Here is a 20,328-nt window from a genome sequence, read left to right on the forward strand (position 1 = left end):
TATGTTAAAAGTGCTATATATTGGTGATATATGTCCACGTCAGATTGAATAGAGGTGTACCATACTACTGTACCTCTACCATTTGTCCTGTGAAGTCTCTGGTGAAGTCAATCCATGTCTACTGACCAGTAGCCTCCTTTAATGTTGCATTTCTATAGTCTCAGTGACCCCATATTCCATACATCATTAAATTATTTTTATCTGTACTTATATAAATTTCAATCCTATTCCTAACTAGACATTTATCTAGTTATTTTTAAAGGTGTTAATAAGCTCCTCCAGCCGTACAACTGCTTTTGCTTGAGCTCTGAACCACGTAACTACAACTGTATGTGAAAAAAAATCCTAATCTCAAATCTTGTTCATTTTCTGTCTTGTGCAACCATCAAAATAGTGGAAGACAATTCTACAATACTCCAATTAGCTTCCCTCTACTTTGCACTTTAAACTTTAATTTAAAAAAAACATATTTAAGACAGTGGTACCAGCTCATTAGAAGCCTATGAACCTGTAAGTAAATAACCAGGAGCAGAGATCTGGGTGCTCCTCGCGGCTGGGAAGGTGGAGCAATCACCACGTCATGGAACGTACGAGGAAGTGGAAGAAAGCGCGGGGAGAAGGTGCCAAGGGTCGGGGGCGCGCCGAGGGTGGCTGTGGTGCTGAGTGAGAGTCGGGGGCGCGCCGAGGGTGGCTGTGGTGCTGAGTGAGAGTCGGGGGCGCGCCGAGGGTGGCTGTGGTGCTGAGTGAGAGTCGGGGGCGCGCCGAGGGTGGCTGTGGTGCTGAGAGTCGGGGGCGCGCCGAGAGAGGGGAGTGCCGTGGCAGTGAGGACATGTCGGTGCGTGGAGCGGTTCCAAAGACAACAGGCAGAGGGACACGGAAGTAACTCTGACCTGTTGCCAGTTGCCCAATGTTGCGAGCTGCCTTCCAAAAGAAAGAAAGTGAGTAAGTGAGTGAAGTGTGGCAGAGGAGAGCCGTCACAGGTATATCGGTCAGCTTTGAAGAGTATCCAATACAAGTATGTATTGTGACCACATGTAACGGTTTAACTGTGTTACAACTTAAACGCACGTCACAAATTAAATTCACCAAGTCGTAGCTAACAATTTATTGTAGCCTTAATTTGTAAAGAGTGTTTCCTAGTATAGTTTGTGGTATGCATTATGATGGGGCATTTGTTTTATGTTAGTACTTAAGTCTTGTGCGATGACTGTACAGGTTTGTAATTGTTACAGTGTGTATCAACCTGGAGTTTTATTGTCATTTAAAAGGTGCACACAATTGTTAGCAACTGTAAAGTGGCGTATGGAGGATTTTGATTATAGGGAGATTTAAAATCGCCCATACACTATGTGTAGTTGCTTCAGAGAAATTTCTGGGGAAAAAAAGAAATTTTCTTCCCTTTTTATAGCAAAATGTTAACAATTAAATAGTCGAATAATGACCTAACAGTTTTCTTAATAGCCAGAATTAGTTTTTCTGGCTTTATGGTACTATGTAAGGTAATAGACACGGGATAGTAAATACTGGCAGTGAGTTTATGAACCTTAAGATTTAATTATTTCCTTGTAGTATGTTATTGGCAGTTACTTCTTATCTTTAGAACATGTAGCTTTTACTTTCTACAATTGAGTATGATGGGAGCAACATTATATATAAAAAGGAAACTGTGATATGTGAATTTACAGAGCATGCTATCACATGCTTAGTACCACTGTATGTTTTGGCAGTGGGTTATAAGAAAATAAATTATATGCAAAATATGTTGGAGGTCATGGGGTGGTGGTTATGTTCTCTTGGTTGGAGTTGATTGCCTGATACTTGTGTGGTGCGAATGTTACTTGCCACTTATCAGCCCAAGCCTGGATGTTGTTCAGGTCTTGCTGCATGTTGTCTATATGGACTTCCAGAAGGCATTTGATAAGGTACCACACAAGAGATTATTAGCAAAAATAAAAGCGTGTGGAAGTAACATTGTGACATGAGTTGATAATTGATTGCGGGTTAGGACACCTGTTACAGCTTGACTTGTTATGGTGCAAGTGATGGGGTGTACGTCATGAAGTATTCTTGTCATTTTTGTATCTTTTGAATATTGCTACCTGTATTAGAGCAGACATTTTCAATGACCTCCGCCACTTCCAGTGGAGAATCCTGGAACTCACGGGGGCCCTTGGTGACCCAGGAGAACAGCTCACAGTGCAATTTTTTACCCACGTCCTTTGGAGTTACAACATGGAGTCGGCATTGACCCTGAATCCTTCTGCTCCATATGGCTTTTGTAATATACCAGGTGGTTTCTTTACCCAGCAGACATTTGGAACGTGAGATGAATTTACTTTTGATGGATTCCTATGGGCACTAGTAGTCAAATGCATACATAATGGTAGCAGTTTCATTTTTCTAATCATCTCAAGTTGGCTTTCATATCAGTATTGAAAATATCTTGCCTGAGAGCAGTATGGTGGCTCATTATGGTGTGTAATGGAGTAGTGGGGCTCAAGTTCTGGACTGTAACTCCCCACCTGGTCGGGTATTAATTTCAGCCATGCTGCGGTGGGACTTCTGAGAGCAGAGGCTAGGAAGGGAGGGAAATCGGGTTGCTTATCACATTCTTCCTATCTGTAGACGTAGAGCCCCAGGAGTAGGATTTGAGCCTATCTTCTTGGATCAGGAAAGTGTATGTTGTGGAGGGCAGGAAAATTACAAAATAAAAAATACCTTTTGTCAAAAATTAAGCAGCTCAAAAGCTAGATTAAGATTGTACAAGTATATTGAAGTTCTTTCAACGCTATATACTCAAACAAATAACTTTTTGTTAAACCCAATGTGCTTTCCTGCAGAATCATAGTGAAGTGCACTAGTTCCTTACTTGTTTTTTTTAAATTTTTCAAATGGATAGCTGTGAGTTTTGACTTGTGTGCTTCACCGAGGCCATGTTCTATTGTAAATATAGTAAAACCTTGGCAGGCTTCAGCCCTCAGTGGTAGATCCGGACAGCTAAAAGAATCCTGCTTGAACTTCTGTGAGTGCGACTGGCTCTGTAACAAAAATCTCACATCACAAGGTTACTTATTTGGATATTTAGAGGATTAATTTTACCGTGGAGCTCGGGGACACAGTGCTTTTAATTGTAGGATTACACTGACTTTTATAGCACTTGAAGAGTCATTCAGAAACTGGGAGATATTAAAAGGGTTGAGTATATTGTTGGTAAGCACCCTAGTAGGAGGATACTTTATATTTTGCTTTGGTTCTGTTGCTTTTGCTCTCAAACTAACTTGCACATTAGCTGTCATTTGGAATTGTTCTGGTCTCTAAATTTAGACTGGATATATAACATTTAAAAAAATCCTATATTTGCTGAGTGTTTTTTTTTCACAAAAATTGAAAATAGTTTTTAATACTACATTTAAAATAAAGTACTTTTATTTTGAATTATCTTTTCATCAATTGTAAGTTCAGCAATCCAGCCTTTGCTCTAATGCCTTTTAAGCTTCAGTTCTGCATTACTTCTGTTCTCCATCCCATGTTGCTTTTAATGAGACTGGAGATGGAAATGGCTCAGTATTGCACTATAACTAATGTATAAATTGTAATCATTTGAGGATTATAGAAGTATTTCAATAAGATACTTACTGCTTTAAACTTTTTTATTACCAGTAGCAATCCAATTATTGTGCAGTTCAATTTTGATTAATTTCACAGAAAATGACTGTAGCTTCTAGGTTTAATTTGTTAAGGTACATGTAACTTTTCAGTAAGGCTGATGGTGGATTTGTTAAAAGGTATGTGGAGTGAGTGTAATTTGACAGTTTTAAATTACACAAGTCCAAAAATAAAACTGTAGTTTGCTGCAGGAAGCATTGATCGTGATAAAGCTTTTAAAAATCCTATTTAGTTATTGAAAATAATAATACTGTGTATATTTTGATTGATCGGTTACACTTTTTTTAAAGCAATTATTGGTAGATTATGGTAAATATGCCATGGGATTAGTGGGAGTGAGTTCTGTACTGTGCACATATTTTACTTGGCTCTTCAGATCCTCTTCCAAGAGTGCTAATTTAAGTTTCAATCTAAAATGATCTTTTGTTCTTTGAGCTATGTATTGCTTGAAAAATATAATTTAAATAAACTGAGATTTGTTCAATAGCATATTAACAATTAACTGCACAGGTGCCATATTAACCAGTCAGTAGTATAGTTTTTATGGTGCTTTGCAAATATTTATGTGTAATAGAGACTGGACATAGATTCTCAGTAATCAAAAACAAATGATTTCTTGTTGCAGCAGAACTAATGACTGAACAATCATTAATGCTCTTGGGTAAAAGCTGTCAAAATCATCATGGGACATTGGCAGGTGGCACTAAAACTGATTAAAACAAAACTAAACCTAGGTGTTTTGAAACATATATAGCATGCTGAAGACTCGTGCTTCAGAACTAGCCACGCCTCTAGCCAAGCTGTTCCATTACAGCTACAACACTGGCATCTACCCGACAATGTGGAAAATTGCCCAGGTATGTCCTGTCCACAAAAAGCAAGACAAATGCAATCCGGCCAGTTACCGCCCCATCAGTCTACTCTCAATCATCAGCAAAGTGATGGAAGGTGTCGTCGACAGTGCTATCAAGCGGCACTTACTCACCAATAACCTGCTCACCGATGCTCAGTTCGGGTTCCACCAGCACCACTTGGCTCCAGACCTCATTACAGCCTTGGTCCAAATATGGACAAAAGAGCTGAGTTCCAGAGGTGAGGTGAGAGTGACTGCTGCTGACATCAAGGCAGCATTTGACCGAGTGTGGCACCAAGGAGCCCTAGTAAAATTGAAGTCAATGGGAATCAGGGGGAAAACTCTCCAGTTGCTGGAGTCATACCTAGCACAAAGGAAGATGGTAGTGGTTGTTGGAGGCCAATCATCTCAGCCCCAGTACATTACTGCAGGAGTTCCTCAGCGCAGTGTCCGAGGCCCAACCATCTTCAGTTGCTTCATCAATGACCTTCCCTCCATCATAAGGTCAGAAATGGGGATGTTCGCTGATGATTGCACAGTGTTCAGTTCCATTCGCAACCCCTCAGATAATGAAGCAGTCCGTGCCCTCGTGCAGCAAGACCTGGACAACATCCAGGCTTGGGCTCATAGGTGGCAAGTAAAATTTGCGCCAGACAAGTAACAGGCAATGACCATCTCCAACAAGAGAGAGTCTAACCACCTCCCCTTGACATTCAACGGCATTACCATCGTTGAATCCCCAACCATCAATATCCTGGGGGTGACCATTGACCAGAAACTTAACTGGACCAGCCACATAAATACTGTTGCTATAATAGCAGGTCGGAGGCTGTGTATTCTGTGGCGAGTGACTCACCTCCTGACTCCCCAAAGCCTTTCCACCATCTACAAGGCACAAGTCAGGAGTGTGATGGAATACTCTCCACTTGCCTGGATGAGTGCAGCTCCAACAACACTCAAGAAGCTCGACACCATCCAGGACAAAGCAGCCCGCTTGATTGGCACCCCCATCCACCACCCTAAACATTCACTCCTTTCACCACTGGCGCACCGTGACTGCAGTGTGTACCATCTACAGGATGCACTGCAGCAACTCGCCAAGGCTTCTGCGACAGCACCTCCCAAACCCACGTCCTCTACCACCTAGAAGGACAAGGGCAGCAGGCACATGAGAACAACACCACCTGCACATTCCCCTCCAAGTCACACACCATCCCGACTTGGAAATATATCGCCGTTCCATCATTGTCGCTGGGTCAAAATCCTGGAACTCCCTTCCTAACAGCACTGTGGGAGAACCTTCACCACACGGACTGCAGCGGTTCAAGAAGGTGGCTCACCACCACCTTCTCAAGGGCAATTAGGGATGGGTAATAAATGCTGGCCTCGCCAACGACGCCCACATCCCATGAACAAATTTTTTAAAATAAACACTAGCTGATATCAGGCAGTGAATTCAAGGTATGTAATTGATTTGGGTTTAGAATACTGTTACAAACAAGAGTTTACTCATATTTGACGTCACCTGAACCTCTTCTGTCAGACTGCTACCTTATCATTACTGACAGGTATCTGTTAGCTTGATTTAATCGGTAGAATATGGGATTACTAAAACCAATGGGGAGTGGCGGAACATTAGTATTTACTGTCTTAGTAATATCTGTACTTATAAAATAGTTGTCAAAATAAATGCCATAGTGTTAACCAAAGATGTGTGTGGGTAATTTTACTTTATCTAAGGTTACTTGGTTGGCTTCACTTGTCTATCATTTGAAATCTCTTTATTTTCCATGCCAGTATGTTGAGATCAATGACAAATTGAATAGAATTATATCTGTGTTATTATAAATGTGTATTATGTAGCATCCCCCTCCCACACAAAGCTTTCCCACCCTTTACAGATGTGGGGAACCCAGGATCGATCGATGCCCAGGAGATCCCAGCATCTTGATGTCCTCTTAAATAACCATGGGGATCTTGCACTGTCCAAGTCCAGTGTCTAATAAACCCCCAGACTCATCCTGCCTGAACCAATCCCTCCACTAAGGAGGTAACTTGATCATGTCAAAGAATACTGCGACTCAAATTTAAGAGCTGTGCCAGATCTTAATTAAATGTACATAAGTACCAGATGATTTGCAATGTAGCATGTATTCTGTAATATCCTTGACCTGAGAGAGCATATTTTTTATATATATGTTTGATTAAAAAGTGCTTACTCAATAATAAAAATAAAGTGTGTACTGTGCAAAAAAAAATGCTGCTGAATGAACAGAACCAAATAGTTCCTACCCAGTGCAAAATTACACACATTACATATGGTATGAACACAAGTCTAATTCCTTAAAATGCATTAGTGTATCCCCTAATGGGACATATTTTCCATTCCTGATCAGATTAGTCGGAGTAACTGGGAATCAGTCATTATTGATTTCTTAACTTTATTTCTGCTGATTTATGAATTTAGGTGTGAGAAAAAGGCAGGATGAAGAAGAAACACTCTAAAATGTCTGATGAGGATGGCAGTCTTTGCTGCTGTGAATATATTAACCGTCACGGAGAGAAAACTCACATACTGGTCAGCTGCTGTGACTGTGATGATGTGGACGAAGCCTGTGACAGGTCAGGGATAATCTTACTGTACCATATCAGTCTTTAATATTAAATAATGGATTAAACTGGGATAGGGCAGCAGCTTAAGTCTCTTCCTTTCATCTTTTGAAGAAAGTTATGATGAGTCTTGATGAAGGTGCCCTGATAGCTGTTGTGGATTACAAGTACAGTAAATTCTGTAGTTAATGTGCCCTGCCCCAGCTGTGAATTCAGTCTTAAACAGACTTTAAATGAACAATCTTTGCTTAGAACAAGTAGAATTAAATCATCAGAAGAACTTGTATTTGAAAAATACTGGCACGTGATAACAAACTGAGTTGTTAATAGTACAAATGATCACTCCCCATTTCTCTCCTTTATTACCTGTTCTGGAAACCTAAATCCAAATTCACTTGCTTAAAATTCATTGTCCTAAATATTTGAAGGTTTCTGAAATATGAGCCTATGTCTAGGAACATCCTTTACTGAGTCATGGGATGTTGCAGAATGTTTTAATATCAATTTGTCCCTTTGCTATGCAGTGAGAATGATATTGAATTCACAACTAATAATGATGAAGCTATTTCAATTTCAACTAAATAGCAGTTTAACCAGAATGCTGTAAAATTGAATGTTCTTGTAAACATCAAAGAAAATGCTTATAAACTATAGAACCTTCCTCTTACCTTTAGTGTTAAGGAAGGTGCTACAAGTTTCAAGTCTGCCTTCGGTATTCTCTCGGGTATGGCAGTGCTAAATGTCCTATGTTCAGCTGAGTGCTTGTACTGCCCAATATCTAATTATACTCAGACTGGCAAAAGGTGGGAAGTGGTGCTCCACAAGGATCAGTGCTGGACTCTGGAAACGGAAGTACAATTTCAAAATTTGCGGCTGACACAAAATTGGGGGGTGTAGCTAATACAAGGAAAGAATGTGTTAAAATGCAAGAAGACATTAATAAACTTGCAGAATGGGCGTGTAATTGGCAAATGAATTTCAACATAGAGAAATGTGAGATGGTGCATTTTGATAGGAAGGATAAGGAGGCCACATATTGATTGGATAATAAGAGTCTAAATGGGGTAGAGGAGCAAAGGGATGTCCGGGTACAGATACACAAATCACTAAAAATAGCGATGCAGGTTAATAAGGCCATAAAAAAAGACAAACCAAGCACTGGGGTTCATATCTAGAGGGATAGAATTGAAAAGCGGAGAAGTTATGTTAAACTTGTAAAGTACCTTGGTTAGAACACGCTTGGAGTATTGTGCACATTCTGGTCTCCATATTATAAAAAGGTTATAGAGGCATTGGAGATGGTGCAAAAAAGATTCACAAGGATGATACCAGAACTGAGAGGATATCCTTGTCAGGAAAGGCTGAACAGGCTGGAGCTCTTTTCACTAGAAAAAAGAAGGCTGAGGGGTGACCTGATAGAGGTCTTTAAGATTATGAAAGGATTTGATAGGGTAGATGTAGAGAAAATGTTTACACTTGTGGAGGAATCCAAAACTAGAGGTCATCAGTATAAGTTAGGCACTAAGAAATCCAATAGGGAATTCAGGAGAAACTTCTTTACCTGAAGAGTGGTAAGAATCTGGAACATGCTACCACAAGGAGTAGTTGAGGCAAATAGCATAGATGCATTTAAGGGGAAGCTAGATAAGTAGACAAAGGCGAAGGACTAGAATGGTATGTTGATAGGGGTAAATGAAGTAGGGAGGGAGGAGACTCGTGTGGAGCATTAACGCCGGTATGGGCGAATGTTGGGCTGAATGGCATGTTTCTGTGCTGTAGATTCAATGTAACTCAATGTATCCCAGGGTGTAATAATGGGACCCATTTGTGAACTGGATAATGTCCAATGCTAAAGCCTTCACGAGACCTTCTCCGATCTTTTTGAGGGCATACTGAAAGATGTAAGTGGGAAAGGAATGAATTGGTAAGCTGCTTTATTTCACACAGCAAATGAATACAGAGCAACAGTCAAAGCAAATTCCACTTAACACCATCTCATTACTTTCCCTGAAAAAATGGGGAAAAAAATATCCTGTCTCTTTTGTGGGCTGACTGACTTGTTTTTGGCATGCCCATTTCTCTAGACAACTTGTAATTGCAAGACCTGATCTTCTGCATTTTCAGCTTCCAGCTTTGGGTCAAGAGTAATATCTCGTAGTCATTTTGTACTCGATTGGGTCCCGAATATATTCTTCGCAGATACCTCATGCCATGCCCACATGAATAGAATCATCCTCCGGGCAATGGCTGTGCATATTAGTTTGTCACTTGCAACAAGATGATGATTTGCTTAACGTCCCTGACCGTCCTGGTTAATAGATCTGGGATGAGACAATCAATCCTCTATCAATTTCACATAAGGCCGAAAGTTGTGACATCCCCCAAACTGGTTTGTCTGGCTTCAATAAGCGTTTCTTTTTAAGCCTGTGCAAATTTGCTTTGCTTTAAAACACAACCCTTAAACATAACTCAATCCTAAAATCCTTTCCATGAAGAACAAATCCTGCAATGTGACAGAAGGCCTATTCTTCTTTCAGGATATTTAGATCCATTGTACTCTGGTCTTTGTCACCAGGTGCTGAAGAGTCGAATGGCTTCATTTTTGTCACAGAGTACCAAACTCAAGTTTAAATTAAATTTTTGTTTAATAAAAGTGAAAAATCAGTTTAAAATGATCTTCAAAGTTGTTTGACTTCAAAATGTCAATTAAAACATTATTCTTCCTCTTTGTGGTGAAAAATCTAACCGCTTTAAACACAAGCAAAATACTGCAGATGCTGGAAATCTGAAATAAAAACAGAAAATGTTTGAAACACTCAGCAGGTCAGGCAGCATCTGTGGAGAGAGAAACAGAGTTACGTTTCAGGTTAACGACCTTTCATCAGAACCATTTTAATGTGGTCTAAGGCAAAATAGTTTTCAGTGCAAAATGATAATGTAGCCAGAAGTATTGCACATCCTATTTTAGTGCATTGCTAAGTCCATTAACTATAAACTACGGTTTAAATTGAATTACTAACTTTATTTTTAAATAATTAAATTTTCAATATATGTAAATTAATACTCCAGGAAAGCATAGTTTATGTGAATATTGAATTTGGTTATAAAATGTTGCTATCTTTTTTATGTAATTGTATTAAGAAAACATTAATGTGTCCCCTTTGAGGATGCTGGGAGAGGAAAGTACTACCTGATCACATCTCCATTTTAATAAATAATGACAATTATTCATCCCATTCCCATTGAGTTGCATCCATGTACTGTTATGGGAATCTACTGTGGATAATGCAGTCTCCTATCTTTTACTTCATTATAGTGGTGAATGAGCCTGGTTTAAAAATGCCTGTGCAGATTAATATCTTGAAGTGATTTAGATGGCAAACTTATTTTGACTTGAGATAAGGATTGTAAATTGCTCAAGTTTTACTCTCTCAGTTAATGTAATTTGTGCCACTTCACTGGATTACAACCTTGTAATTCCCACTGAAATAGAATACTTTAAGTAGCTCAGTGGAACCCTGTTATAAGAATGTCCAACTTTCTGAAAAAAAATAACTAGAATACTCCTCAGTGTTACATTATTTAAATAAAACTGAGTTTTGCACAATCCAACTGGCAAGAAGCAGAATTTTCAAACTTTCATTGTGTAAATACACATAATTTAATAATGAGCAGTAAAAATCTAGAATTTTGTGCAAGTCTTATAGATTCTAGCTTGGTTTAAGGGTGCTTTTTAAATTTCAAAAGTATACTTTATTCATAAAATCTGCAAAGTACATACAGTATAATCCAAATACCAATTCACACAATACAGTACAGCTCATACAATGTGCGAGGTACATACAGTACAATCCAAATATGTCAATTCAAACAATACAATTACAGATTATACATGATAAATATAGTCCATGACACTCAAGGATGCCTCATTGCACTTACAATCAGTACAGATTATAGTTGCAATGTCATTTACATTACATTCATTACTGTCATTACACACTTAGCCCAAGGGGTTTTTTCTCGGGTTCCAGCCCCTCGGTGTACAGTGGCGGGGGAGCCCTAACCTGTGGCCTTTCCCCACTGAGCCTTTGGGGAGGCTGCACCAAGCTTCAGCTTTTTTTTTTCAAAAAATATACTTTATTCATAAAATTTGCAGCAATACATACAATACAGTTCTCATATCACATTCCGAACGTACACAATACAGATTATACAATTTGCAGGTTTCATCAAGTACAGTTCAATGAGCACATTGGACATAATTACAGTTCATGACACTCTAGGGGGCCTCATTGCAATACACTCAATGCACATTTTTGATAACAGGTACGTTACAGATTCTTTCCAGGTTCATTACAGATTCATTACAGTTACATTACATCAATTAAAATTTTACATTCTGCCCGAGGGGTTTTTTCCCTGATTGCAGCCCCTCGGTTTACAATGGCGGGAAGGCTCTAAACGGTTGCCTTTTCCCACAGAGCCTTTGCGGCGGCCGCACCCATCCTCAGTGCGTCCCTCAGCATGTAGTCCTGGACCTTGGAATGTGCTAGTCTGCAACACTCGGTCGAGGACAGCTCCTTGTACTGGAAGACCAGCAAGTTTCGGGCAGACCAAAGGGCGTCTTTCACCGAGTTGATGGTCTTCCAGCAGCAGCTGATGTCCGTCTCGGTGTGCGTCCCTGGGAACAGCCCATAGAGCACAGAATCCTGTGTTACGGAACTGCTCGGGACGAACCTGGACAGATACCACTGCATCTCTCTCCAGACCTTCTTTGCAAAGGCACATTCCAGAAGGAGATGGATGATGGTCTCGTCTCCACCGCAGCCTCCTCTGGGACAGCGCGCGGTGGCGCTGAGAGTCCGGGAGTGCATGAAGGATCTGACGGGAAGGGCCCTTCTCACCACCAGCCAAGCTAGGTCTTGGTGCTTGTTTGAAAGCTCTGGCGATGAGGCGTTCTGCCAAATGACATTGACAGTCTGCTCGGGGAACCAACCGACAGGATCCACCATCTCCTTTTCCCGCAGGGTCTCGAGGACGTTACGTGCGGACCACTTGCTGATCGCCTTGTGGTCAAAGGTGTTTTTCTGCACAAACTTTTCCACGAAGGACAGGTGGGGCGGAACGGTCCAACTGGACGGAGTGTTCTGTGGCAGTGTGGCCAGGCCCATCCTTCTCAACACCGGGGACAGGTAGAACCTCAGCACGTAGTGACACTTTGTGTTTGCGTACCGAAGGTCTATGCACAGCTTGATGCAGCCGCACACAAAGGTGGCCATCAGGATGAGGGCCACGTTGGGCACGCCTTTCCCCCCTTTCTCTGGAGATTTGTACATCGTGACCCTGCGGACACGGTCCATTTTTGATCTCCAGACAAAGCGGAAGATGGCTCGGGTGACTGTCGCGGCGCAGGAGCGAGGTATGGGCCAAACCTGCGCCACATACAGCAACACCGAGAGCACCTCGCACCTGATGACCAGGCTCTTGCCCACGATCGAGAGGGATCGTCAATCCCACAGTCCCAGTTTCTGCTTAACCTTGGAAATACGCTCCTCCCAGTTCTTGGTGCACGCCCCAGCCCCCCCGAACCAGATCCCCAGCACCTTCAGGTAATCCGACCTGACGGTGAAGGGGACAAAGGATCGGTCGGTCCAGTTCCCAAAGAACATGGCCTCGCTCTTGCTACGATTTACCCTGGCCCCCGAGGCCAGTTCGAACTGGTCGCAGATGCTCATCAATCTGCGGACCGAGAGCTGATCTGAGCAAAAGACGATGATGTCATTCATGTACAGGGAGGCCTTGACCTGAGTACCTCCGCTGCCTGGGATCGTCACCCCTCTTATGCCCGCATCCCTCCTGATGGACTCGGCAAAGGGTTCGATGCAACACACGAACAAGACGGAGGAGAGAGGACAGCCTTGCCTGACTCCAGATTTGATCGGAAAGCTTTCTGATTCCCACCCATTGATTGAAACTGCGCTACTGATGTTTGTGTAGAGCAGTTGGATCCAATTGCGGATTCCCTCCCCAAACCCCATTTTGGAGAGCACGTACGTGTGGGATATTCTGTCAAAGGCCTTCTCCTGGTCCAGGCTGATCAGGCAGGTGTTCACCCCCCCCCCCCCTGTCCTGTACGTAGGCAATTGTATCCCTGAGTAGCGCCAGGCTATCTGAGATCTTCCTGCCGGGTACGGCGCAGGTCTGATTGGGGTGGATCACCACCTCCAGGGCTGACTTGACCCGATTGGCGATGACCTTGGACAGAATTTTGTAGTCCACGTTAAGTAGTGAGATGGGTCGCCAATTTTTGATTTCTTCCCTCTCCCCCTTCTGCTTGTAGATGAGGGTGATGATGCCTTTCCTCATGGAGTCTGACATGCTGCCTGCCAGGAGCATACCCCCGTACACTTCCAGCAGGTCTGGGCCTATCCAGTCCCACAGAGCCGAGTACAACTCCACCGGTAAGCCGTCGCTTCCGGGAGTCTTACTTTTCTCGAAGGAACAGACGGCCTTTGTCAGTTCGTCCAGAGTTAGCGGGTGATCCAGACTCTCCCGCTTGCTGTCGTCTAGAACCTCCGTGATAGATGACAAGAAGGAGTGGGAGGCCGCGCTGTCTGTGGGCTTTGCGTCGTACAGTCCGGCATAAAAGGATTTGCAGATCCTCAGTATGTCGGGCTGCGAGGACGTGACCGAGCCGTCCTCTTCCTTCAGGCTGCTGATCACAGAGCTCTCTCTGTGCATCTTTTGGAAGAAGAAGCGCGAGCAAGTCTCGTCTTCTTGATGCAGATAAAGTGCTCCCAACCCTATAACTGACTTGTCAATACTAACTTCTGTAGGATATGACATCCACAGTGATGCACTTTACTGTTGCTCAATTCCCAGAGACATTTTCAACAAGAGAAGGTCTAGGTTTTTAATGTAAATATTATAATAAAAAGAGCAGGACTTGCATCAATTGAAAAAAAAATAGAAAAAACTAAGGATCACGTGTATGTACAATAATTTGACATTTTTAAAATTATATATCGTTGCAGCTCTGGTACCATTAGTGATTGGCAGACAAGGTTGAACTTGCAAATGAGGGCATGTGTCAGTTTCTTACTAAGATGCTTTTAGTAGAGCTTTTTACTGAAGCTCCATCTGAGTTTAGCACTCGAAAGTCTAGCTTTAAAAGTTTGTTTACAAACAGTCCTTGACTCATATGTCCCAAACCATGGGTTGATGACATGCAATCCAATCTGACATTCCACCTGGAGGACATAAAACACTACTGCTTTTCCTTCCTCTGCTGCATTGTGGTCAATATTGTAAGAGGATATAGTCTGTAGTTTTGTCTGGCTTTGCACAGAATTTTTGTTACTGTTGGAATACCTTTAAACCCCATTATCTAATAGGAACATAAGAATAGGAGTAGGCCATTCAGCCCCTCGAGCCTGTTCTGCCATTCAGTTAGATCATGGCTGATCTGTACCTCAACTTCATTTACCCATCTTTGATCCGTATCTCTTGATACCCTTACCTAATCAAAATCCATCAATCTCAGTCTTGAAAATTTCAATTGACACAGCCTTTTGGGGGAATAAAAACAGAAAATGCTGGAGAAGCTCAGCAAGTCAGGCAGCATCTGTGGAGAAAGAAACAGAGTTAACGTTTCAGGTCAAAGGAAAAATGGTTACATGAAATTCATTGATAACACCTGTTGAAATTTGGGGTATCTTGATTATCCACCAAATTCTATTATCTACCAGGGAGTCCCATCCAATATGGAGGATAATCAAGGGGAACCATTGTACTTTGTGACAATTTAATTCTTTTTACTTTAAAGTGATTTAACCCCTTAAAAAAAGTTATTTGAGTATTTCAACTATTTTGCCTTGATTTTCAGGTGTTTGAAGGGTAAACCTATCAGTTCACAGACCATTGAACGAATAACAGACACGATTTCTGACCGCCTGCGGATCCCATGGCTTTTGGGTACTGGTGCCAGGAAGATTGATATCACAATACTTCCACCTCTTGTTTTCCTTCCAATCTTCCTTCACATCGCAGCCCTTCATTTCTTCTTGGCGCTTATCATTTTGACGTCCTTGCCAACATTAGTGCTCTGGTACTATTACATCACTCACCAGAAGAAAGGGCACACTCTATTTTTTCTAAGTCTTGGCCTCTTTTCTCTGGGCTACATGTATTATCTATTCCTGACTGAAATTATGCCTCTGGGAAGCATTAGCTTTGTACATTTAATTGTGCTCACTAGTGGTTTGGTACTGACACTAGTGTGTTTAGCACAAGCCAAGAAGGACCCAGGCTTCCTCAGAACAGACAACAGAGGCGTTCCAATTGAAGGTGCTCAGACAAATAACATTTCATCGTACAGTTTGAATGGTTCACACAAAGTTCAACAGGTGGGCCAGGACAGTTCTACAAAGATGAATCATTCTGGTCATAATGGCAAGCTGCAGTCTGGAAATGGTGACTTCAGAAATAACTGGTGTACTGTATGCAAGATTTTAAGACCAGCTCGTTCAGGACATTGTCGAATCTGTGCATCTTGTGTACAAAGGCTGGACCACCACTGTGTTTGGTAGGTACAGTATTGATTAGTTACAGTAGTATTAAGCTCTTCCCCCACTGCCTCAAAGTGAAGGAGATTTGAAATGAAGGGATAGCAAATGACTGAGTGGGTGACAAAGGCCTGATGTAACTGGGAATATTGTCCTGTGCATACTTGAGAAGTGATTTGGGGGGGGAGGGGGAACCCAAGAAATAGGGTACTAGGTATACCAAGTTTCATTTTTAAAAATTGTGTGCAACTTGCAGCTAAATATTTCTGCAGGATTTCTTTAGTGATTTTTCAGCTTAGTAACCTGCTACAGGGTAAAACCATTTTTTGCAATAAGGCTAAGTGAGCTGGCTGTATGTTGGAAGATCATTTTGTTGCATTCCAAGACTACTGAACCTAGAGCTTGAACTGAAATGCTTAATATGGGAAGGGTCGGGGGCGAGGGGACCTTCAGCGCCTTTTTGATTTTACAGATTTTCTTTAAACGACTCTGCTTGCCTTTATATAATCTATGGTTGCCTTTGTTGTAGTGACGTCCTCTCAATCATGGTTCTTATCTTTTGCTTATGCTGCCTTTACTATGGTGCTTTTTTCTGTTTATCTGCTTCTTCCTACTTTAGCTGGATGGATTCAATATAGCGAATGTGGTACATTGTCCATGTGTGCACCAAATCCCAACCCCCCCCCCCCACAACACCTACTTTCTACCCGGCACACTTATATCTCTTCTAAAATGCTAAAATGTGAACCTCATTTGGTTATTTCACACTATAAACAGATCCCATCTGTTATAATTCTTATGATTCTTGCTGTTATCTGCTGAGGCTCCAGAGTCAGACCTCCTCTTCCTGTGGTTTGAAATTATGATTTCTCACATTATATCTTGGAGTAAAAGTTCTGACAGCTGCCTGTATTCCAAACTGTTGAGCACCATGCTCAATGAATCGTCAGTTTGAAGTTAAGCTGTCAGTTGAAGCTTCGCAGAATGGAAAAATGATAACCCTGCTCGTCTTATGCTGCCCTGATTCCATCTCTAGAAAGTGTGCAGCCCCTGTGAAAGCCTGAGGCTGTTGCTCAGTCTCTCGGGTGAGAAACATGTTGTGTGAGCATGATTGGGGTGAAAAGTAAAGTGAATGAAAATATTGCACTTCACAAAGTTTCAGGTTACTGCTGCAATTTTTCACATCTTGTATTTTTTAATGTAATATTGTGAATTATTAAACTTGCTTGTACAGTACATATGAAGTGCAGGAACATCGGGGTTTAGGGAGATCGTCTGCTCAGGTATATCTGGTTGGGACTCTTGGTGTGTGATTTTCACTCTAACATTTTTCAGTTAATCTCAGTTTCTTCTAATGAGTGTATAAAATGGACATTTATAGTTTGGGAGGAATCAGTTCCTCTTAGGTTGCATGATCTTTGATTCAGACCATTTTTATTTATTTATCTTGTTCTGTTTCCAGGATTAACAGTTGTGTAGGTGCGGCCAATCATCGTGCATTTATTCTGACCCTCTTTCTTTTCCTCCTGACCTCCATGTATGGAATCAGTCTGACTCTAAACACTATATGCAGGGGGAGAAGCATTTTCACAGCTTTATTCTATTGTCCTGGAGTCTACAATGAGCACAGGTAAGAAAAGAGATATTGCTCTTATAGCCCAGTTTTAGATTTGTTAACACAACTAATTTGGGCAGAATCTCAATTTGCTGCAGTTTATAAGCAAAATACAATGTGTAAAGTGTTCCACATTAATCATTTCACAAGATCATAATATCAGAAAATGGGTTCATATGAAGAAGGCCCTTCTATCCATTTGATGTCATCCTTCCAGAATTCTGACCCATCTGTTTCCCCATTACAACATGTAGCTTTGCCTAAATGAGTCCAACACCTTGGCCTCAACCACTATACCTGGCAATCTGTTCTAGCTGTTAATTACCTTCTGTGCTAATCATCTTCTGTGTGAATGAACACTTCCTGGCTTCTGTCCAAAATTTGTCCATCACAGCCTTGAACCTGTGTTATCTTTGTTTGCTGTTTTGATGTAACTGAAAGTATTGTTTCAGGTTTATTATATCCCACCAAATATTTTAGATGTTTCTATAAACTCCTCTTTGAAAAATATTCCTCACAACGCATCTTTTTGAAGCTGAATAGCCCCACTTTACCTATCTTCCACACAGCTAACTCCAACATCAGAGATCAGCCTCGATGTTGTTCTCTGCACTGCCTCTAGGACCTGAATGCTTCCCTTATTTTGCAGCAACCAGAATTGCACACAATACAATTATAGTCTCACCAAAACCTATAGAGCCTCAGCGTGACTTCTCTTGGATTTGAAGTCAACTGATATGGAAACAGGCCTCAGTATCCTATTTGCCTTGTTTATTGTCTGACATTGTGTCGACACAGCAAGTAACAAATTAGTCAACACCGCTACGCCTCTTTCGGCTTGTCTTTTGGCACGTTCTTTCCCACTCATGGAATACATCTGCCATTTATTTTTACTTCCAATATGCAGTCCCTTGCCATTGATCACATTGAACTTTATTTAGCTCCGATCAGCCCAGGTGCAAACCCTGTCAAACTCCCTTTGTAAGAACTTGACTCTCTGTTGAGTCCACAGTCCTCCCTGGCTTGGAGTCATCAGCAAATCCACTACCTTGGATGTAGTGTTTATTAGAAATGTACATGAGTCACACCAAAGGAAAACACAAAGGAAGAGATCATTTTAAATCCAAAAGCTGCTGAAGAGCAGCCATGTGATAGTGTGGTAGCACAGTAATCCATTGCTCAGTGAATGGTAATAACTCCCAATCGCAACTCAGTCCCTCTGTGGGATGAGGTGCTTTTCTAGTCGGGAAGTAAGATGGAAAGCTGAGCAACCCCTGCTGCCCTTGTACTCCAGGGCAGAGAGAGACCAATTGATCATCTGACCATGCTTTCAGTTGGGGAAAAGATGTATGCCACAGGGGTCTTATGAAGGGGGAGAAGTTGCATGATTCAATGAGCAGCTGATCCATACAAGCTGGGATGATCCCAGGTTCAATACTGCATTGACTGATCTCACCTGGGGCACTACAGATAGCCTCTGTGTTCTTGAATGAGTGGTAAATTTATGGAACCAGCTCCTTAAGGAGACGGTGGAAGTAGAAAGTTGATTCGTTCAAATAATAGATTTCTTTCAGAAAATAATATTTTGGGATACAGTATATGAGTAATTTGATACATGACAAGTGTAGCATGCTTGCCGAAGCCATGCTAAAACTAAAAGACCTTTGTCTGTCTTCTGGAAGTATAAAAGTGTCAGTGTACCTGAGGAGGGGGGAGGGGGGAAGGAGAAGGAGAAGTTATTAAAGTGCGCAACGGTTTTTCAGTTTATTGTAGTTGGTGTTTAAAACTCTCCGAAGTACACTGGGTTGGGAAATTTAACCCATTCTTTCCTTTTTTTTAAAGAAAATAGTCAATTCTTAGGTGGTTTAAGCTAGCAGAAGCTATGCAAGCTAAGGCAATTTGTCAAGACGAACCCTGTTTTTACTCTGACTATATTTACAAAACGTCTTTTGACAAGTTTTATTTCAGTGTGCTTTATTCTATTTAACAAACTCAGCCGGTTTAATGTTGCAACAGTGTGACATTAACTCCAGGATAAAATGATTGTTACCGAACTAAGCTGGTCTTTTGGTTTTTCCCTCTCTTTCCTTCCAGAGAAGCTACCTTTTTAGCTCCCCGTAGCATTTCAAAGTTGGGAGTTGGGTGGGAGTTAGAAGATCTGATTCGGCTTGTTTAAGGATTAGAATATTGTATCTGACCATTTTGCTCACTTAAAGCACTGCTTTCATCCATTAAAAATAGATCCAGTAGATAATGCTTACATCTTGTCAAGAAGTCATTTTATTGCAATTTTTCTCACTCATTTCCAAATTCCATTGCAACATCAAAAAACTCATCACTCCATTGGTATTATTTTGTACTAAATTCTGTCCTATGTAAATACAAGTTTTTGTTGTTGTCCTGCTTCTCATCCCCCCCCCCCCCCCCCCCCGCCCACCCCCCCCCCCCCCCCCCCCACAACCCAAAATAAATTTGGTGATTGCCTTCCAATCCCTCCAGTCTCTGGTTGGCTATTGAAAATGTCAATTAAAACCTTAACTTTTTGACGCACCGATTTTCATGGAGACACAGTATAACTGACTGTTAGTACATAATGCTGATAGCTGGCATATATCTGTAGTATTGGATTTGGAGCAAGTGAGCACTGTCAGGATTTCATCAACTTTGGAAAGAAACTACTTTGATCTTATTGACTTGGCTACAAGGAATGACCAGTTACGTTACTTGTTTAGCAATAATGAATGGCCTGCTATAAAAACATGCACAAAGCAACAGTTATTGTGGCATTGCTATAATTTATTTTTTTATTTTCCCTTTAAGTATCCTGTGTCACACACCTTCTCTGGTTGAGACAATGTGCTATCCCTTATCAGTAGTCCACCAACACTGCATCATAAGTGGGCAGTGGAGATATGAGATTAGCCAGGGGATACTGGTGGCACCCTCACTGGAGAAATATTTTGCCTTTGTTCAATACTTTCCCGTAACAGCATGACTTAGATTAAAATCTCACTGCGTAA

General features: G+C 41.5%; 1 protein-coding gene across 3 annotated transcripts in view; it reads left to right on the plus strand.

Annotated features, from left to right (window-relative positions):
- Window positions 1-811: 811 nt before the first annotated feature.
- zdhhc23b (zinc finger DHHC-type palmitoyltransferase 23b) overlaps window positions 812-20,328 on the plus strand; it is a 28,930-nt gene continuing 9,413 nt past the window's right edge. The window contains exons 1-4 of one of the 3 annotated variants that reach the window (XM_067992731.1): window positions 812-1,015; window positions 6,987-7,141; window positions 15,015-15,713; window positions 17,156-17,323. In XM_067992731.1, the coding sequence (XP_067848832.1) occupies window positions 7,005-7,141; window positions 15,015-15,713; window positions 17,156-17,323 (1,004 nt within the window). In that variant the 5' untranslated portion in view covers window positions 812-1,015; window positions 6,987-7,004. Of the gene's footprint in view, window positions 1,016-6,938; window positions 7,142-15,014; window positions 15,714-17,155; window positions 17,324-20,328 lie in introns of those variants that run through there. The other 2 variants (XM_067992733.1, XM_067992732.1) reach the window with 2 other exon arrangements.

The sequence above is a fragment of the Heptranchias perlo genome, chromosome 11 (assembly GCF_035084215.1).
Source record: "Heptranchias perlo isolate sHepPer1 chromosome 11, sHepPer1.hap1, whole genome shotgun sequence".
Classification (NCBI taxonomy): Eukaryota; Metazoa; Chordata; class Chondrichthyes; order Hexanchiformes; family Hexanchidae; genus Heptranchias; species Heptranchias perlo.